Source organism: Camellia sinensis, chromosome 14 (genome assembly GCF_055761805.1).
Source record: "Camellia sinensis isolate YWXY chromosome 14, ASM5576180v1, whole genome shotgun sequence".
NCBI classification, from domain to species: domain Eukaryota; kingdom Viridiplantae; phylum Streptophyta; class Magnoliopsida; order Ericales; family Theaceae; genus Camellia; species Camellia sinensis.
Window position 1 is genome coordinate 132118405 of NC_138974.1, and position 19851 is coordinate 132138255.

The following is a 19851-nucleotide window of genomic DNA, read 5'->3' on the forward strand; positions in this document are numbered from 1 at the left end:
AATCACTCAATCTACCAGGCACATTGCATAAACACTAAATATAAAACCCAAAACCCAATTTTTTATCCAAAAAAATGTATCAAATGCAGCTTTAAATATACAAAAATAGCATGAAAATACAGACCAAAAAACAAAAATCGAAACTTTTGATGGGGAAGAACAGGGAAGTGGAGAAAGAGAAAGAGAAAGAGAAAGAGAGCCATACCTGTGATCATCAATGGGCTGGAACAGATATGGAACAAGCAGTGATGGAAGCCAACACAATGGCGGGAAGAGTGCTTTGCCTAGCAAAGGATGCTGGCTACATGTGGAGAGCCAAAACAAGAATTGGCAAAATGCCTCCTCAGTTGCAGAGCGCGTTGGAGCTTCGAAATCCAACTTCAATAGGCAAAATGCCTAATTCTCCCCTTTTGGCTCCTGCGTTGGAGATGCTCTAAGGCTTGGTTTGAGTACCCACAAAAAAGTTAAAAAATTATTCAAAAAATTAAAAATTATCATTATTTATTCAAAAAAATATTAAAAAATTAATTTATACAAAATTACTTTTCAAACAACTATGACGACAGAGTAGGCGGACTGACTTTTGGGAAAAATTACTTTGTTTAGGTGTATAAATAACACAGTACTGTTCGGTCTGTGGGGGCTCATCACAGGTCTCTTTTTAATAATCTAAACCGTTCAATGTGTAGAACTTGCCAAGTACTATATGCCTGTAAAAAATCACGTTGATCAGATATCGGTAACTATATGATCAAATAAGTTAAAATTTATAAAATGGATAGTGTTATAGTTAACGGTTGAAAACAAACTAATCCGATGAGATAGCTATCAATATTCGATCAACGTGATTTTTTACAAGAATAGTGTGATCGACGAGTTCTACACATTGAACGGCTTTAATTAGAAAAATAGGATCCGTGGTAGACCTTCAAGAGCTGAACAACACCTTCAATTCAATGCCCGAAAAGCAAAGAATCATCTCCCAGGCACTACTCTCCGACACTGTCCCTGACTTCACCGGATCGTACAACCTATTCCCTCAAACCTTCTCCTATACATTAATTTATACAATTTTTTAATACACATTTTTTCATAAAAAGTCAAAAATTATCCTAAACAACCATATTTTTTTCCTCAACTTTTTAGTCCAAAAAATCAAAAAATACACTTATTTGGAACATCCCAAACATCCCCTTAAATATTCCTTTTTCATATGACTTATCAATTTTTTAATGATTTTTTAATTTTTTGTTTAAAATATTTAATTTCCAAACAACTCGTTTGGAAATTAAATTTTTAAATAACTTATTAATTTTTTACAAAAAAAAATTAAAAAAATAATAATTAAACAATTTATAATAATTTTTTACTTTTAAATTAAAATATGTAGTTCCCAAACATAAATAAAAAAGAAAAACTCCCATTTGGACACTGGGAATATCAATTGAAAAAGAAATATATATATACATATATATATATATATATGATGAACACTAAAAACAAACACAAAAATCAACAAAGAACATACATTAATAAATAAAATTTCATAAAATTTACTGGTAAGACCCACTTGAAAAAATCTTTATCCGTTATCCAGCTTATGTTCTCAAGACTTTCTACTGAAAAATAGTTCTATCACCAACACAAAAACACATGAATAAATAGTATTTTACAAAATTTGTTTGTAATACCCACTTCTGGAAAATCTCATCCACTTGGACTAAAAGAAACAGTTTACCCAAAAGATACAAACAGGGTAAAAAATAAAGAAAATAAAAATACACTAGTCATCAGGTGACAAAAAAAACAATATGAAGAAAGCTCGAATACACTTGTGTCTAACATTCAACTTAATCTATAAGACAAAATTGGTTCATAGATTTCTATTTTTTTTGTTTTTTTGGGAAGGTAAAATCAAAGGAGATCATATAGAAGTAGCTCCGAGGTCAGGATATCATTTTCTCTTGCTTTTAGTCAATGGTTTACTATCCACATAAGGATACTCAGCTGGGGCAGTCCACAGGCCCCATAGTATAATTAAGTGAACACAAAGCAGCAGGGCGGATGAATAGTCATTCGATGGGAAGACATTCCAGCAAAACTCCACCACTACAAACAACATTAAACTGCACAATAGACGGCACCAAGTGGATCAACGAATCACCGGGGTAGAAAAATTATCCATATAAAAAAAGAAAAAAGAAAGGTCTGATCAACGTACCGTAGTAATGTAGGAAAAGATGTTTTCCACATCAGATATGGTAGGCTGTAGAAATACCTGCAGATGGAAAATCTTAACTAAACACGAATATTTCTTAACAAATTAAAATCTAGTAGTTAGAATTTAACCCAAAGTCTCCTCAATGTATAACTACAACATCAAAGTCTCATCCATGGCATGTCCCCGTATCTGTATCCAACTTTTGGATACACATCCCAATATCTTAAGATTTAGGTTTTATAAAGGTCAGAGACTTGGACACACACAATTGCCCGAGCCCATGTAACACAGGTATGATAAAATATGAAATAAAGTATAAATTATATTGCACCAAGAACAAAAGAAAAGGCATCAGGTACACTTCTTTTTCATTTTTTGCTTGTTTGTTGTTAGTACAACTTGGTGCGCATCCTATAGAATGAGAATATGAAGGTAACAGATCATTGTTGGAGTACTTTTGTTTAGCTATTAGATTTACAAGAATTAGAAAAGAATTTAGTCCAAAAATACTTACCATGAGTAGAACTGAAAATGCAGTGACCTGGCACATATAATGCCAATAAAGTTCCCAACAAACAGGGTAGTCACAATATCTGAATCAATTACAATATCCATATTTAGTCTCCAATTCAGAAAAAGGAATAATATAGAAGACTCAAAAAAATGAGCTTTTGAAACAAATGAAGGAAACAGTTAACGAGAACATTAGAAAGGAGAAGGTTTATGACTTACGCTCTTTATTTAGAAGCTTGATGGTAGATTGACTATCAACAACCCTTAGCTTCACAGGGACAAACCTCAAATGCAAAAAATTCAAAAGTCCACCTTCATGCCTGCCAAAAACAAACACAATGAGAACATAACTTCAAATAAATTGACTTAACTACCGACATGAGAATATTGATGGGAGGAAAAAAAATAGAAACTAGTGTCCTAGACCAAAGAAACACAGTTTCTAGTTTTTTGTTTTTTTTGTAGTCCTTTCTCATGCCCACCTACTACTCTGTCTACCCCTTTTATTTTATTTTTAAATTTCCAAGTTCCACGTGCTCATCTTTCCATCAAACCAAACAACTGTGTGAGTACCCTCTGCAAGGGCTCATGCACACACGCAATACATCTATAGCCAATAATCCAATTATCTTATCCAAAAGCAGAAAGCAATACCAAAATTGGAAACAATTCTGAGCTATGTTATTTAAACTTTGAATTTGGTACAGGAAGAGGCAAGAGTTTTTCTTAATCTCAATATCTCGTCATTGCCACTTCCCTTCATTTAATTTACCGACAATGAAGAGCATAAGATCTACTTACTTGCACCATCTGTAGTGGGCAAACACTGCAAGTAGTATCAGGTGAGTAATAAGCAAAGAGACCGCAAACTCCTTTGATACAAAAACTGGTTCAGGCACAAATTTGAAGTTAACAGACCTGATCAATAGATGAGAAGTCAGTTTTTAATCAACTTACTTGGACAAAGAACATAAAATAAAATTACAAACAAGCATTATATCACAATAAACACTAAAGCAGAGTTCTAAAGCAACATCAAAATGAGATTGTATAAATTTAACTGGTTTTTTCAGAAGTCGAAATCTGGAAAAAATCAACAACCTTAATAGGAAGTAATGATATTATAGCAATGAAAAAGGTTTATCTGATTATTTAAAACTGTTGTTCAACAATAGTCGATGTATTTACACTGACAGACTTCAATCAAGACAGTAGTAGGCAAGATATCCAACTTTTTGTTATTTTTTTCTTTGCTTTTGCATTTTGTCTACTTGAGTGTATCATATGTGCTTTCCACATGTTAAGAAATTCTAGATGAAAAATCTAATGGCTCAAGGTCATCTAGAGTTCCTTGAGAAGTAATCTAATGGCTTGAAGTCATCTTCAGGAAGATAGTAGTACACCCCAAATTTTCTACATGGTCACTACATTGTCAGAGAGGGTGGCAGGCAAATGGCAAAGATGAGCATCTAATAAGTCCTGAGTTATTAAGCACTTTGAATCTATTTTATCTGACTCACGATTGGGGGGAAAGGGGGTGATCTCACAAGCAACTGGCCTATGTTGCACTGAAGGCAAAATGACAAGTAGGCAAAGCCTCCACACAAGAAGAAGAAAAAGAAAAAGAGAGGTAGCTGGAGGAACCAAATTCATGTGTAGCTGATCAAATTATACTTATGGTTCCGAAAGGAACACGAGAAAACCATCTTCATAAAACAAATAGTTCTAATAATCTCAAATCATATATATGCAAACCTAAGTGTTAAAATTCACCTACTACACACCTACCACTACCACCTACTACACACTCACCTACTTCACCTACTCTCCACCTACTCCTCACCTACTCCATACCTACTACACACTCACCTATTCTCTTCCCACATCCTCTCTTCTATATATAGGAATCATGAATCATTGTAATAGAAATCAAAAACATATCAATCAATAATACAATTCTCTCTATTTCTCTATACATCAAATTTAACAGCAGGTTTAGAACCTAGTATTTTCGCTTCACCGGCGGGCGGCAACCTCACCTTAGCCGTCCGCCGGACCTCAACCTATTTCGCTATCATTTTTTTCTTGTCAGAACATCTCAGTGTACTCTTCTAGGTTCGGTTAATATACCCTCTGTTGTTACTTACAATGCTCAGAGATCTGGTTACCTTCAAAGGCCAGAGGACATGACCACTTCAAGGCAAGTTTACAAGATCGACCCGAACAACCCCGGGTCGGACCTCGCCGGCGAGACCACCGCTGCTATGGCAGCCGCTTCTGTTGTCTTCCGCCACCACAACCCCTCCTATGCCAATGAGCTCCTGACCCACGCTGCTCCAAGACCCATCAGCTTCTCGTTCCCTCCGCCGTGCACGGCGTCACCAAGTTTTTCGATCTCCCTCCGGTGGAGTTTCGCCGCCATTATTCCGGCCTCCGTCAGCACCAATCTGACCAAATCGTCCGTGGCGGCAGATGTCCCACCCGCTCCCCCTTCCGGCAACACCACGATGGTATCAGCTTCCTTACTGGAACCAAAAATGCAAGATTCAGCTTTGGATATTCCAGTTTCAAAGGTAAAAGATCTTCAATGGAGGATTTTTATGCGACAAGAATATCAGAAGTTGCTGGCCAGATGGTTGCTTTTCTTGGTGTATTTGATGGTCATGGTGGTTCAAGTACAGCAGACTCTCTTAAGACCCACCTTTTCAAGCATTTCAGTAGCCATCCCGATTTTATTAAAGACACAAACCCCAACTTTATTGTTGGGGCACATATAAATACATTGTTTTTTTCTTATTTTATTATCAACCCACTCTCTCTCTCTCTCTCTCTTATCTTTCCACTTTCAAACCCATAATTCTTTTTTTTACTCAACACATTCCCTCTGTTTTCCTTTCTTTTTATTTTAATATTGTCCACCACTCTCCCAACACACCCAGCCTCCTCTGCTTTTTCCTTTCTTTTATTTTATATATATATGTTTATATATTTTCCTTTCTTTTATTTTTCTTTTTTTTTTAAATCAAAAAAAAAAAAAAAAAAACTAGTCACATGGTATATATCATATGTGAATAATATATTCCTTACTTTTTTTTGTGTGCATATTTCATTGGTAGGTGCATATTTCACTGGAAGTTTCGTTCTAACCAAATAAAAACATATAAAAAAAAAATAAATAAATAAATAAAATGTCTGTACTATTCCAAACAAAACACAGATTCCACACCACCTCACTGCTTTTTCTTTCTTTTTTTAATTTTTCCAAAAAAAAAAAAACAATTTACCAATTTGCACAACACCCATATTTTATTCATCTCCGGGAACCCCGATCACCATTTTACACCACAACCAAAAAACAAAAAAACAACAAACCAAAAAAAAAAAAAAAAAAAAAAAAAAAAAAAAAAAAAAAAACACCAAACAAAGACCACCATCACAACCACCAAAGATTTGTTTTCTTTTTTGCAGACGGCCACCCACCGACCTCAATTCTTCGCCTCTTCCGCCGGTCTTTTCTTCTTGCCTCCGTCCTGGGCGGCCCTTGCTGGTTTTGCCTCCGTGTTTCCCGCTCCACTGGGCACGATCACTACTCCCTGCTCCTCCACTGCAGCATATGGCGGCCCTCCAAATCGGAACATCACGGTGGCCTTCCGCTTCAGCTCCTTATTTTCCGCCTTTAGCACACTTATCTCTGCTCGCGCATCCTTATACATGCGTTGGAGCAGAGCCAGTTGGGCGTTTAACTGCTGCACCTCATTTGTCCTACTCTGCAGCCGGTGCGACAGGTTTGTGACTGCCGTCATGGTCTCCACACATGACTTCAAAGTATACTGATTGGCCTCAATATCAGTTTGCACTGCCATTTTTTGCTCCACCGACCGCATCGGAAAGTTCAACGGAGCAAAACCAGAGGCGCTTGGTTGAGGTTCACTGGCCACCGCACCAGTTATCTCTCTTGTTGACTCGTTGAGGTCGGGAAAGAGAGTGAGCAGACCTCGGGAAGACGAAGCCATTTTTCTGGGCAACAGAGTGTTACAGAGTATCTTTCTCAGCAAAACGAAGAATTTTTCAGAGGTTTCTCTCAGTTTTTCTGTCTCAGCTTCTGCCTCAGCCTCAGCCTCAGCCTCCGTCTTGGTTAAATAGCCGAGGCAGCCACGCGTATCGCGCGCCACTTGACGCCAGACGACAAACGGGCGCGCCAGCCAAGGCACTCACGTGCCTCGCCATCATATCTGGCACGCCTTTTTATGGATTGGGCACGCCTTTTGATGGCACGCCTTTTTTGACAGATTGGGCACACCTTTTGAGGGTGCGACTTTTTAAGGGTCCGACAAGACTCTATAAACTGTCCCGACATTGATTCCGGTTAGCTCCTTCAAGGGTCCGACAAGACTCTGTAAACTGTCCCGACATTGATTCCGGTTAGTTTCTACAAGGGTCCAGCAAGACTCTGTAAACTGTCACAACCACTGTCACAACATTGTCTGCTACAACGGTCCGACATGACCCCATAAACTGTCTTCTACATCGGTCTGACACCGCCATCCAGTGTCCTCTACACCGTTATGACACCACCATACAGTGTCCTCTACAACGTTATGACACCCCCATACAGTGTCCTCTACAACGTTATGACATCACCATCCAGTGTCTTCACCAATGGTCTGACACGACCATACAGTGTCTCCTATCCTCTTTTATTTTTATGTATTTTCTTATTTTGTTACTCTCTCCAAACTCAAGTTGGTTAGTTCCTATCCCCCTTGAGTTTGCGGGGGGCTGTTAAAATTCACCTACTACACACCTACCACTACCACCTACTACACACTCACCTACTTCACCTACTCTCCACCTACTCCTCACCTACTCCATACCTACTACACACTCACCTATTCTCTTCCCACATCCTCTCTTCTATATATAGGAATCATGAATCATTGTAATAGAAATCAAAAACATATCAATCAATAATACAATTCTCTCTATTTCTCTATACATCAAATTTAACAATAAGAAGCACAAACACTTCTAAAAAGGTGACGTGTCCAGTCAGACACAGACACTCCTTGGACACTCCCGGACACATGTCTAATATTGTGGGTGTTTGGGAAGTTGCTATTTTAGTAGGCTATTTTAATTTTTGGCTATTTTAGTAAGCTAAAATTTTTGTGTTTGGGAAGATAGTTGGATTTTTTTGTAATTGGATGTGATGTTTGTAAGAGAAAAAGTGAAATGATTATGGGTTTGATGTAACATTTTGTCTTATTGGCTATTTTATCCTATTTTGTCTTGTTGTGGATTTTAGCCCAAAAAGCCCAAAAAAAGCCTTTGCCAAACACCCCCATTGTTATATTTGGGTTGATCTCCTAGCAATATTCCAAAGAATATCATATAATGAACAATCTAAGATCTCTATTTGCCTATGCCATTCATTAATTTAACAAAACAATTATGTCCATTTCAGGTGGCTAATGTCTTACAATTGTACGCAATTTTTATCAGGTTAAAAAGTGTACCAAAAGTGGATGAAGACACGCCCAAGATTGAAAGCTCCTGATATATATGCAATAGGATGCGCTAATAAAAAAGGCAGCCCCAACAGAATCTGCAGAACCATATGCCAAATGGTTTGGGAAAACAATAAGCATCTTGATCAGACAATTCGCTCCATCACATGTTAATTGCAGTTGCAGTCCAACTCACCTAATCAGATTGCAGAAGAGGAAAATATGTTGATTATTCTTCCTCAATAAAGAACAATACATGTGCTTTACAAAACAGTGGATAGATGAAAACAAAAATGCATCCACAAAAACCAGCAGTCAGATGCATTATGTAGCAAAAGACTCAGGTTTGCCCAAAAAAATCTTAATATTAATATCATTCTACGTGCATCTGTGTATTATGATGCACAACAATTTACAAAAACAAAAAATGTAAGAACTAGCACCTGCACAATCGCTGCACCTGCTAAAGCTGAAAACACCCCTACTATATCCATAGCCTGTACTATGTAAATCGTTGCTTCAATAATTATATGCTATAAACAGATAACACTCTTGAAATATACTTTCATTTTTTTCAAAAAATAAAGCCAAACACAGATTGATGTACCTTCAACATGAGTAATAGTAAAGGTGGAGCATAAAGAAGCACATTCATCTTTATCGAAACAGCTCCACTGTAATAATATCATGACAAAAGTCAAATCAAACCCATCTTAGTGTTTTGGAAGTTGAATAATTGATTAAGATATCACCTGAAAATAATCAAACCCAGATGCCACTTTTGGTTAAGAAGTAAGGCCAGTGCAGCATGGAAGAGAGTCGTGGCAAAGCAATCATTGAAAAGACGAAGCACAAAGATGGAGTGCACTCTTTTTGATAGACAAAGCAGGGAAAGGGCCCACCATGGAAGCTGCAAGGAAGTTCGATAGTAATGCAAGACATATAAAAGGCAAGATATAAGAGAACCATTAATGCAGCATGGAGTAGTTTCTGATACATAAAAGTAAGAACTTGTAACATTATTAAGAAAGTGTGTGAGCATTCGTTCGTGTGTGCATACATATCCATGTGCGTATGAGAGGATGGGGGAAGAAGGAGGTATTCTTCTCACAAAATATATGGTATCCTTAAACCAGATACATTCAAACTTCCAAATGAAAATTTGAAAAAAGGGTCAACCATTAAGTTTTCTGCTTCATTTCATTCATGATCAAGATTATTCTTACAGTACAGTAACAACTAAGTTCAAACTTTGCGATTGCAGTATATTAGGACTACAAAGTTACACAATCAAAATGAAAAATAATCTTATGGTCCTTGTACAACAAGAAATATCACATTTTAAAGTAGTAATTTGACAGTCCTTGCTTTCTTCCTAACTCTCGTAGCCTAGCAATAAGGAAAAAAATATATATGACAAGAAAGAAAAAACGAACCTTCTAAGTTCTAACAAGAACTCAACACTCAATCCTTCCCAAAAAGAATCAAAAGGAAAAATCTGATGTCAATTGTATTGCAACCAGACAGAAAATAAAAAGAATTTCAAAGATGCATGTTTGAGCATTCTGCTTCACTCTTCACAGGTAAAAAATGGTCTGAGCATACAAGCAAGACATGATATAGGAGTAGAAAAAGGTGATTACATTGTTGTTAAATATCCATTAGCTTCCAAAGAAAACACCTTGATAGATCCTAGGGTCCGATATTGCCCACTAGTGCAAAATGATAACCAGACAGTTTAAAATGAAACACAGTAGTAAAATTTTGACACTGAAATTATTCATTTGACATTCAATAATTACCCTCCTAACTTTTTCTTTTTCTTTTTTTGTCACACAGTATACATCAGTAGAGGCAACATAAAGGGTATCATACCCGCAACCTCACACCACAAAGTGGTGCTCCACAACCACTAGGCCAAAGGCCCAGGCTAATCACCCTCCTAACAAAACCATGCACATATTAGTTGTATACTTGCACAAGCTTTAAGACAACAAAATGCATCCCTAGTTCTTATCTTTGGGAGTTGCAACCTTTGTCAAGCACTTTGCAAGATCTTAAACATATCAAATCAGGATTCAGTTTTTTTTTTTTCTTGTTCTTTTATTGATAGAATCGTCAAGTGGGTTTGACTAGTCAAGCATCCCAAAATTATAACACATGCCCAAGTACAACAAACTTTATTACTTTAGATAACACAAGGAACGTTCCATACCACATCAGTCTTCACATAGATGTACAAGACAATTCCCAGATTTAAAATGTAGAGAATGCCAAATAGAATCTGCACTGACATGAAATAGTAGAAGATGTTAGCATGTAGTATGTTCATGTGCAACACCAACAATACACAAAAAATAGCTGATTTATCCATAACATATAATTATAAGCCAATAATCAAAAGAAATATTTTATTGGCACTAAGGTGATCCATAGCATATGACTGCAACCTGGAATCCATGAGACTATTAAAGACTATTGGTTTCAAATAACAGAGTCACATCCAAAGAACTTCTTTCTTTCCTTTTAGTTGGGGTCAAATAACTTGATTGAGTATAGTTATTACAGTGAGCCTTGCTATATGAGATATGTGTTATGTCACGCATGAATAACACCACCAAATTCTTATATTATATCCAATGTCCCTTTACTAAAAAGTATTTAGTATCGATGTTCTTAACCATATTTTTTGCTGCATAAATACTAGGAAATCAATTTAAGACATATATCATTTCCATGATGCCTTGCCCTGTTTTTTTTTTTTTTTTTTTTTAAGTTCTCAGCTTTCCACTGCATTTCTAAGGAAAATTCCACAATAGCTATTCACAAAATTAAAGACTTCTTGATTGAGAAGGATAAATTTGCTAAGTAACATATTTTAAATTTTTTATTCTTTTCCATCAAGTAAAATCTGCCCATGCTTGTTGGCGAAAACACGAAGAAAAACATTAAAATTCAACATATGCAACTATTACCAATAACTAACTAGAAGAAATACATATATAAAATTGCAATGTTACCGCTCTGATACATCTAATTTCCTTAACTTTAAACAAAGATCCATTCAGTGTGCTCACAAATTTGAAAAGGGTGAACTGAAGAAAAATAAGAAAATTACCTGAGCAGGAAAGACCTGCCCTCCTGTAACAAACTGTATGGCAGAGTATACATAAAGAAAACCAGATGGGTAAACCAGAGGGCCTGTGTCACCTTTCAAGTTCCTGTAATCCTTCTCTCCTTCAAGAAACCCACTCACCTGTTTGTCAATCATTATAAATTGAACGAAAAATGTACATCACACAGATAAAGCCCAAAAACATGGTAAATTTGCTTTATAAAGTTTTACAAATGGCACCCACCTGTGACATGTAGGCATCCCAATCAATCTTTGTATCTGGAAATATTGCAATAGATATGTTAAAAAAACAATTTGTGAGAAAGAGAGAAAGAACTATAAAGCTAATGAGGGTTTTCTCTTACAGGGAACGTAGGCGATGATTAGAGCGACCAGGAGTGCATCAATGAAAAGCAAAGCGAAAGCAAAGCCCACATTTGGATTTTTGAAAAGTTTATGAACAGAAGTCCCTGATCTGTGTATGGGTTTATCTTTGGTGGATGATCGGCCTGCCATGGCTTCTTCACCGGAGCGGCTCTCTCCTCTGTAGGGAACAGTGGCTAGATCAAGGCTAGGTAGTGGAGCTCCATTCTACGCAATGATCTCAGTTTCAAAGCACTGTCCTATATGGTCACATTCAAAAAAAGATTGTTGGGTCAAGGCTTCAACTACAATGATAAGAGTTTTTGTTTCAACTGAATGAATTAAAACAATTGAATAATTCCATCGAAAAATTCATATGGTAACTTTATTTGTACTAGCACGCACACACACGCGTGACGTGTCTTCAAATCACATAGTATGATCATGAAGCAGTTTTAGTCATTGAGTGATTAGAAAACACAAGGAAGGAAATTGCCCAAATGATCAACAGCGACAACAAGGATCACAGAAGACCAATATTTGAAATAGGAAAATAACTTCAAAGATTTCTATTTTAATTGATTACTCTATGAAAATTGCCCAAATGTTAAACAACAAAAAAAAAGCTCAAAAACACAAAAGAACAAAATTTGATAAACATATTTCCAACAGCCAAAATGAATCACGAATCACATATTCACAACGTCTTCTCTTCATATTCAAGCATTAATAAATTCACAGAAAAATCCAACAACATATGAAAATATTGGAGGAAGAATTCAAAACCCTAACTCTGCTGCTCTGGCAAAAAAACCTTTTTCCGGTGCCTCTCCGGTGAGTCAAAACCCCACCGTAGTGCGATGTCGGAGGCTCCGGTGACTGAGAATACTGTGGGTAGTGGAGTAGTGGTGGTGCTCGGTGGTGGTTGATGCCGAACTTGGACCTCCGGATTGTGACTTCAGATGAGAGAGAAGCAGCCCAAGGGTTGGGATTTGCTGCGACTAAAATACGATGTAGTATTCTACACTTTCAAAACACATCCCATTCTCCTCAAAACGTCGTCATTTTATGTCTTCCAAACAAAATGTTTCACTGGTAATGAAACATTTGGGGTGTTTGGGAAGAAAAAAAATAGTGTAATTTAGGTTAAAATTCACAAAAAGACAAAATAGGTTAAAATAGCTAATAAGACAAAATATTACATCAAACCCATAATCATTTGACTTTTTCTCTCACAAACATCACATCCAACCATAAAAAAATCCAATCATCTTCCTAAGCACAAAAATTTTAGCCTACTAAAATAGTCAAAAACTAAAATAGCCTACTAAAATAACAACTTCCCAAACGAAGCCATTGTAATATCCTATCCAAAAAAAAAAAAAAAAAAAAAAAAAAAAAAAAAAAAACATTGTAGTACCATTTCCCCATTTACTACTTAATATTGATCAATAAATCTCATATTTTGAACTTATAATTTATATGGTTTCATATTTTTTCTTGTAATTCATTTAGTCCTTTTAGATGTGTAAAAACTCATTTGTCTGCCACATTGGAGTGTTATATTTGAAAAAATAGACTAAAAAGTTTTTAATGCTACATCATATACACTACGTTAGAGTCTCACATTTGGGAAAAATACACTAAAGAATTTTTAATTTTTTTAGAGTGTCGTATCATACCCGTCACGTTGAAGTGTCACATGTCACGTTTGGAAAAAGTATACTAAGGAATTTTTTATTTTTTTTTTATTTTTTTTTTTTAAAGTGTCACATTATACTTGTCACGTTGTCACGTTTGATAAAAGTAAACTAAGGAAATTTTATTTTTTTTGAAGTGTCACATCATACCCGTCACATTGTCACATTTAGGAAAAATACTGTAAGGAATTTTCAATTTTTTTAGAGTGTTACATCATACCCGCTTCGTTGTCACGTTTGAGAAAAGTATACACTAAAGAATTTTTTTTTTGGTCTTACATCATATCCACAACGTTGTCACATTTAGAAAAAGTAAACTAAATTTTTTTTAATTTTTTTGGACTGTTACATCGTTGGGGTGTCACATTCATACTTGTTGTATTAGAGTATCACATCGTATCTATCACATTAATAAAATGGTATAATTGTCTACTAAAACACTACCAAAATAAAATAAAAAAAATAAGACCATACGGAAAGAAACTCTCTACAAATAGGATATAACATATCAATAAAAAAACTTAAGATTAATTGAAATATTTATTTGTGAGATAAGATTTATTGACAAATATACATTACATAGATAAAGAATAATAAACATAAAACAAAAAATTAAATTTATTATTCTCTGAGTTGGGCCAACTCGACTACATAACTGAATCCCAAGCTTAATAAATATGAGAACGAAAATCCCCTTCAATTCTTTTTTATTACAATTCAATAATTAGTCATTATTCAACGGTTACTTTAAATTTCAATAAACTTATTTTCACTTGAATTGATAAATTAAGAATTGCATACCCATTATAGTTTCATTTAAATGATGGAAACTTGAGTATTTGGAATCACATTTTATTTTATTTTTCTCAAAATTATAATTTTTATTCAAATAGCTCAAGGTTAAAGATTGATGGAAATGAGTGGCAAATTTAAAAATAATAAATAAATGACAGGCAAATTTATTATTTATAAAACTTTCAATGGTAGCAATATTGTAAATTACTTAAAAATTACAGGTGAGAATATGATTTGTAAAAAGTAAACGGGGCAACTGCCCCTTTCCCACCAAAAAAACAAGAAAGTGTATAATTTTGAATTAGATTTGCCTTCCAATCCCAAGGTAATAAGACGGCCTTTTCAAATCCAAAACACCACGTTAACAGTTTGCTCATAATCCAACAATTAAGAATACTATGGGAACATACAAACTAAGCTCACTGTTCTCCATTGAAGTTCACAGAACATGATAAAACGATTCATTCATATGTTGAAGTGCTATGGCACCCTACTCGCTGTGGCAAAGCTTCCTTAGAGTAATGGAGGTTCTTCTTTTCTGGTCAATATCTTTCCCCTCCCACTTCTGAAAACCTGGCTTTCGATTTATCTCATGTTTCCAAAGGTAGCGGGCTTCTCCCCACATCAAGACTAAAGATCCTGGGGTTAAAAACAGAGGAATCTTGGCCTTGTGTGGATCACCTTCTGATTCCTTTGTAATAATGCCGGCGTCACTTTCAACTCGGCTGAAATGCATCACGCAAGATGACTCCAGGGAGACAATGGCAATTCCATCTTCAAAGCGCATAAGATCAACATGTGCGCAGATTCCCTGCACATCATCCAGAAGCCAGCACTGTCATCTCAATTATCTTCACATTCGGCCAATAACACATTCAATTGGAGCTAATGAGAGCTTTACCAGTGTAAAAATGCCCAAGGGTAATTTTGCATGCAACAAAATCATTAAAGATTGATTATAGAGTAATGCAACAGAATAATACGAGAGTATATATTTAAAAAAGAAAAATTTGGCCCAAGCATGTGTTGTATTCAAATGAACCGCAACTCACAAGGAAACTGATGTCAAATGGAAGGCTGCTACCAGATTTACACAAGTGTGAGAAAGAAGTTTCATTTTAAGTCCGTCTCAAATACAGATACAATTTAAAATTTCAAAAAATGATATCGCACCTCACCTGGTTGGTATAAGTTGATAATTAGTTGGTCAAAGAGAGGCTCTCTCCAAAGTAATTTTGATGGGAAAAGATAGGCATTTTTACCATCATCAGAAGCTGCTATGTCCACAAATTCAGAAACATAATCACTAAAATGCACCACCTCACGAACTAAATTAGCAAGCTCAGTTGCCCATACTGGAAGATCTCCAAATCTCATAGCCTGCACTGAATGGAATCCAAGAAGTTCAAAAGCCTCCAGGATAAACATATGCAAGACTAACTGCAAAACTGTCAAATCTACATGCAATGTATAAACAGTATGACCAATGTTAATTGATAGTAGCATGTACAAATGTATTAGACCGCCATAATTAGTCACTGAAAAGGATGCCTTTGTCATGTGATTCAACGAGTTCAACATGCAATTTTAATCCACACCGTCAATTTGAAAGGTAAATTGACAAAGCTGTTTATACTGCCCTTGTGCTTTCCCTTTTACAGTTGGAGTGTTGCACACAATTGTGCTTGCTTGTTTACATATCGAAATCCAATTTTAGTATCATTATCCTTACTTTCTACCAAATATGGAACATGTGACACATCAATGATACGTCAATAATGATAAACTCTAAAAAAGTAAAATTTACTTTAATCACTACTTTCTTTTCTCTAAGAAGTAAGCAAAGAATTGAAAAAATATTATCGTCTTTATCCTAACAATTATACTCTTATGTTATATAAGAATTATTACAACTTCAATTTCATAATACTTCGGATACATGACCTAGAGCATCCAAAAAGTATCTGATACTTCTCTCTCTATATATATATATTGTGCATACATATAGGAAGTATGGGATAAATATCAGTATATATATGAGGAGTATCAATGCCCAATACGAATTACATGGATTTTTACTGATTTTGCTATACAAACAATTGAGTGAAGTTAACTTGGCTAAGGATCAACTGAGCTTGGCAAGTTCTGAAACACTATAATTGACATACAATTGGTACTGCTAAATGAATTCTAGTAAAGCATTTCACAAGCATGTAACAAATAGTACGTATGTCATTAACTCATCTCTATGCTTATTGTTGCCAATTAATAGATAGCCACAGGCCAAATAAAAGAGATGTAAAGTAATCAGATATTAGGTTTAGGCTATGTCAAACCTGATTGTGAGAGGCTTCAGTAAACCATCCTTCTGCACCCACAATTGAATTTAAGAATGCATATAAGAGATCGGCATTAACTATCAACCCAATAAAGAATAATTTTTTAATTTTTCCAAAGGAATGACAATTACATATAAGACAAGAAACCTTTGGATACATTCATCATGTGTGTAAGAAAACATCAAGCTGTATAAGAAACGCAGCATTGAAGAATGATCTAATATCATAAAGCTATAAACCAATTACTTTGCTAAATGATGGAGTGTGCCTAAAAACAACCTTGAACAGCAACAACTTTTTCATCTTAAATTCATAGGAGCATGAGTGTTTGCCCATAGAAAAACACTTGATAATGTGAGGCGTGTAGTGTGATGCGCGTGACTGGACCAAACTTGATCCAAATGCAAAATTTTGAATTTCTGATTTCCAATCCAGATAGAATGTATGTGACTCTTAACTGAAGGTGTCATTTTTTGGCTGCTTAGAATACTAAAAATGTAGGCACTATAGAGTCCCCTCCAAGTAGACCTATCATTCTCTATCTGCCTTGTAACTAAATCAGCTATGACAAACACTGGAGAAAACCCAACATTACTTGGGTACTCAAGAGCCAAAATTTTGGGTCATGGAAGTTGAATAATAAAATGGTGGGTTTTTTTGACCAAAAAGTAACAAGAAAGTGTATATATATGTGTGTGAACAAAGAAACAAGAACATAATATAAACAATAGGGAAAGGCTACATATGCACGTCATGCAAAAAGTATAATGATCCATCAAATAACTTTTGTCACAAAAACTGTAACTTCTTTATTCACATAAAATATAACCTTTGTTTCTTTTGCTTCTCAAAAAACGTATGACTTTTAGACAAAAGAACATAACATTAGGTGCACATCATAACTTCCCTAGTTATAATTTTCATCACAAAAATTATAACTTTTCTTAAACAATAACACTGCCTCATTATCTTCAATAACACAAACCAAGATAGTAACGGAAGATGAGTAAATATAATTTAAACAAATAATAAAATCAAGATTCGTGATCACGATGATAAAATTGAAATTATACATTAGTAATGACTTCTCCTCGGTAAATTCCCTCATATATCAATTTCAAATATTAATCGAAACGATCATACCAAGCAACTAAATCAACGATCATACCAAGCAAATAAATTAGTCTCATACATATATAGAGATAGAGAATAAAATAGAGAAACAAATCAATAGTTGAATAGCTTTGAATGCCAAACCAAAAAAATTAAATTTAACAAAATCTAAGCAATTGAACGAAGAGAGAGAGAGAGAGAGAGAGAGAGAGAGAGAGAGAGAAAGTACCGTTTTCGATTGTTGAGAGCAATGAAGACTGTTGATCAAGAGAAAGAAAGTCTCTGCAAAGCCACAGGCCATTGATTTCAGCAACTCGTTCCCAACTGGGGTTTTCCCCAAAGATGGACTCAGATTGAACTCCATTGTTTGGACTTTCGAATTGGATTTGGTGTTTATGCAGCTCGTCGCCTTCGCTATCTGATGATTCGCCAAACACGTCCTTAAGAACCGTTCTGTACTCTTCCATTCCAGTCGATCAAGACCGCCTGCCCCCCTTCTCTCTCGCTCCGTTTCGTTTCAGTTTTTTCGGCCAGTTTTTTTGCTAATTAAGCCCAAATCATAATTACTACTCCTATAACAAGGAAGGGAAAAAAAAAAAAAAAAAAAAGGGATTTTTTTGGATTAAATTATGGATTCTTTGGCATCTTTGATATTAGTATATTTTTGGGTAAATTACATTTACCTCTCTTGAATTTTCTGACAAATACAAGGACCTCCCCTATGGTTTGAATAATTACAGTAATCTCCCATATTTTACTTGACATTGTACAGATTTTCCCATTTGTACAATGTCAGGTAAAGTAAGGGAGGTTACTGTAATTATTGAAACTACAAGGGAGGTCCCTATATTTGTTAGAAACTTCAGGGGAGGTGAGTGTAATTTACCCGTATATTTTTTTATTTTTAGTATCATATTATTTATATATATATATATATATATTTTTGTAAAAAGTTAAAAGGTGTATTTATTTAGGAGTTTTTGGCATAACTTATATAAATATACTTATTTAGATAAGTATACTTATTTGGATCATCTCTTTACTTTTTTGCACATATTTTCAACCAAAGTCAAAAAATATATTTATTTAGATCATTTAAAATATCCCTTAGATCATCTTAAACACCTTCTTAATAAATTAAATAATCAAAATGAAGTTATAATAAAAAATTTATTTCATAAAAAAAACTCCTTTAATTTTTTTTAATAACTAAATAAATAATAAAAAACACAATTTTATTTTATTTTATTTTCTATATTTTTTTATATTTCCCTTTTTTGTTACCATAATTCAATGGGTCGTAACGAATCAATAACAAACCCCACCTAGGGATGTAATTTTGGCCCGGCCCGACCGACCCATCCGAGCTCGGGCTAGGCCGAGCCCCTGGGCTTGGGCTTGGGCTCAAGCTTTGGGTGAGCCTAAACAATTTTTTAAATTTTTTATATTTTTTTCACCAAAATTTTATTATTTTTTATTAAAAACAACACTGGGTCTTGGGTGGGCTAGGCTTTTTAGGCGGGCCGATGGGCCGGGCCAGGCTTCAAAACGATGGCCCAAGGCCTTGGGCTGAGCTGGGCTGGGCTTAGGCTCGGGCCTAAACAGACCTTAACGGGCTAGGCCCACCTCGAACCGCAAGCAGATTTCAAGTCGTCTACAAGTCACGGACTAAAATTACACCCTTAATCCCACCACGTTAAAAAGACGAAGCCGATAGGCAAAGCCCACGCTCAAAGCCTACGAGCTCTGAGGAAAAGTCAATCCATTGTCATCATTCACTGTAGACTAAGGGTTGTTTTGGGAAGTTGGTAAAAAGTTAACTTTTGACTTTTTAGTTTAATATTTATTTATGGTGTCAAATCAAATTAAAATGACCAAAATGTCCTTACCCAACATAAGAGATTTATTTTTTTATTTTTTTTCATAGGCCCTAATTTGTAATTTTAGGGCTACGTTTTTGGCACTTCCCAAAGGGATTTTGTTGCTTTTTTGGCAGCCACGTTTTTGGACATTTTGTCCAAAAACGTGGCGTTTTACTATATTCCCAAAATGGCACTAAGGCGTCTTTTTGGTTACTTGATTTTTAGTCACTTTTTTAAATTTATAGTAAAAGTTAAAAGTTAGTTTTTTTTTTTTTTTTTTTTGTATTTAAAGATTTTTAGAAAGTTGATTTTCAGACACTGAT

At 35.2% G+C, this 19851-nt stretch overlaps 2 protein-coding genes across 10 annotated transcripts; both read right to left on the reverse strand.

Moving 5' to 3' along the window:
- Positions 1 to 1654: 1654 nt before the first annotated feature.
- Positions 1655 to 12789, reverse strand: ALG3 (asparagine-linked glycosylation 3). Of its 7 annotated transcripts, none has more exons than XM_028256344.2 (14): positions 12534 to 12789; positions 11722 to 11979; positions 11601 to 11635; positions 11360 to 11497; positions 10457 to 10525; positions 8994 to 9151; positions 8849 to 8915; positions 8685 to 8738; positions 8251 to 8339; positions 3536 to 3652; positions 2954 to 3054; positions 2736 to 2814; positions 2222 to 2278; positions 1655 to 2126 (listed from the first exon to the last, which is right to left on the reverse strand). In XM_028256344.2, the coding sequence occupies exons 2-14, from the start codon at positions 11870 to 11872 to the stop codon at positions 1955 to 1957; spliced, it is 1287 nt and encodes a 428-aa protein (XP_028112145.2). In that variant the 5' UTR covers positions 11873 to 11979; positions 12534 to 12789; the 3' UTR covers positions 1655 to 1954. The 7 variants fall into 7 exon arrangements, with proteins under 7 accessions (XP_028112145.2, XP_028112143.2, XP_082760358.1 ...); XM_028256342.2 differs by having other exon boundaries at positions 12512 to 12761; XM_082904232.1 differs by having other exon boundaries at positions 12571 to 12742.
- Positions 12790 to 14501: 1712 nt separating this feature from the next.
- On the reverse strand, positions 14502 to 18297 carry LOC114310378 (2-oxoglutarate (2OG) and Fe(II)-dependent oxygenase superfamily protein). Of its 3 annotated transcripts, none has more exons than XM_028256348.2 (4): positions 17896 to 18297; positions 16551 to 16582; positions 15393 to 15594; positions 14502 to 15025 (listed from the first exon to the last, which is right to left on the reverse strand). In XM_028256348.2, the coding sequence occupies exons 1-4, from the start codon at positions 18131 to 18133 to the stop codon at positions 15006 to 15008; spliced, it is 492 nt and encodes a 163-aa protein (XP_028112149.2). In that variant the 5' UTR covers positions 18134 to 18297; the 3' UTR covers positions 14502 to 15005. The 3 variants fall into 3 exon arrangements, with proteins under 3 accessions (XP_028112149.2, XP_028112147.2, XP_028112148.2); XM_028256346.2 differs by having other exon boundaries at positions 15388 to 15594; positions 17896 to 18295; XM_028256347.2 differs by lacking the exon at positions 16551 to 16582 and having other exon boundaries at positions 15388 to 15599; positions 17896 to 18258.
- Positions 18298 to 19851: the final 1554 nt, after the last annotated feature.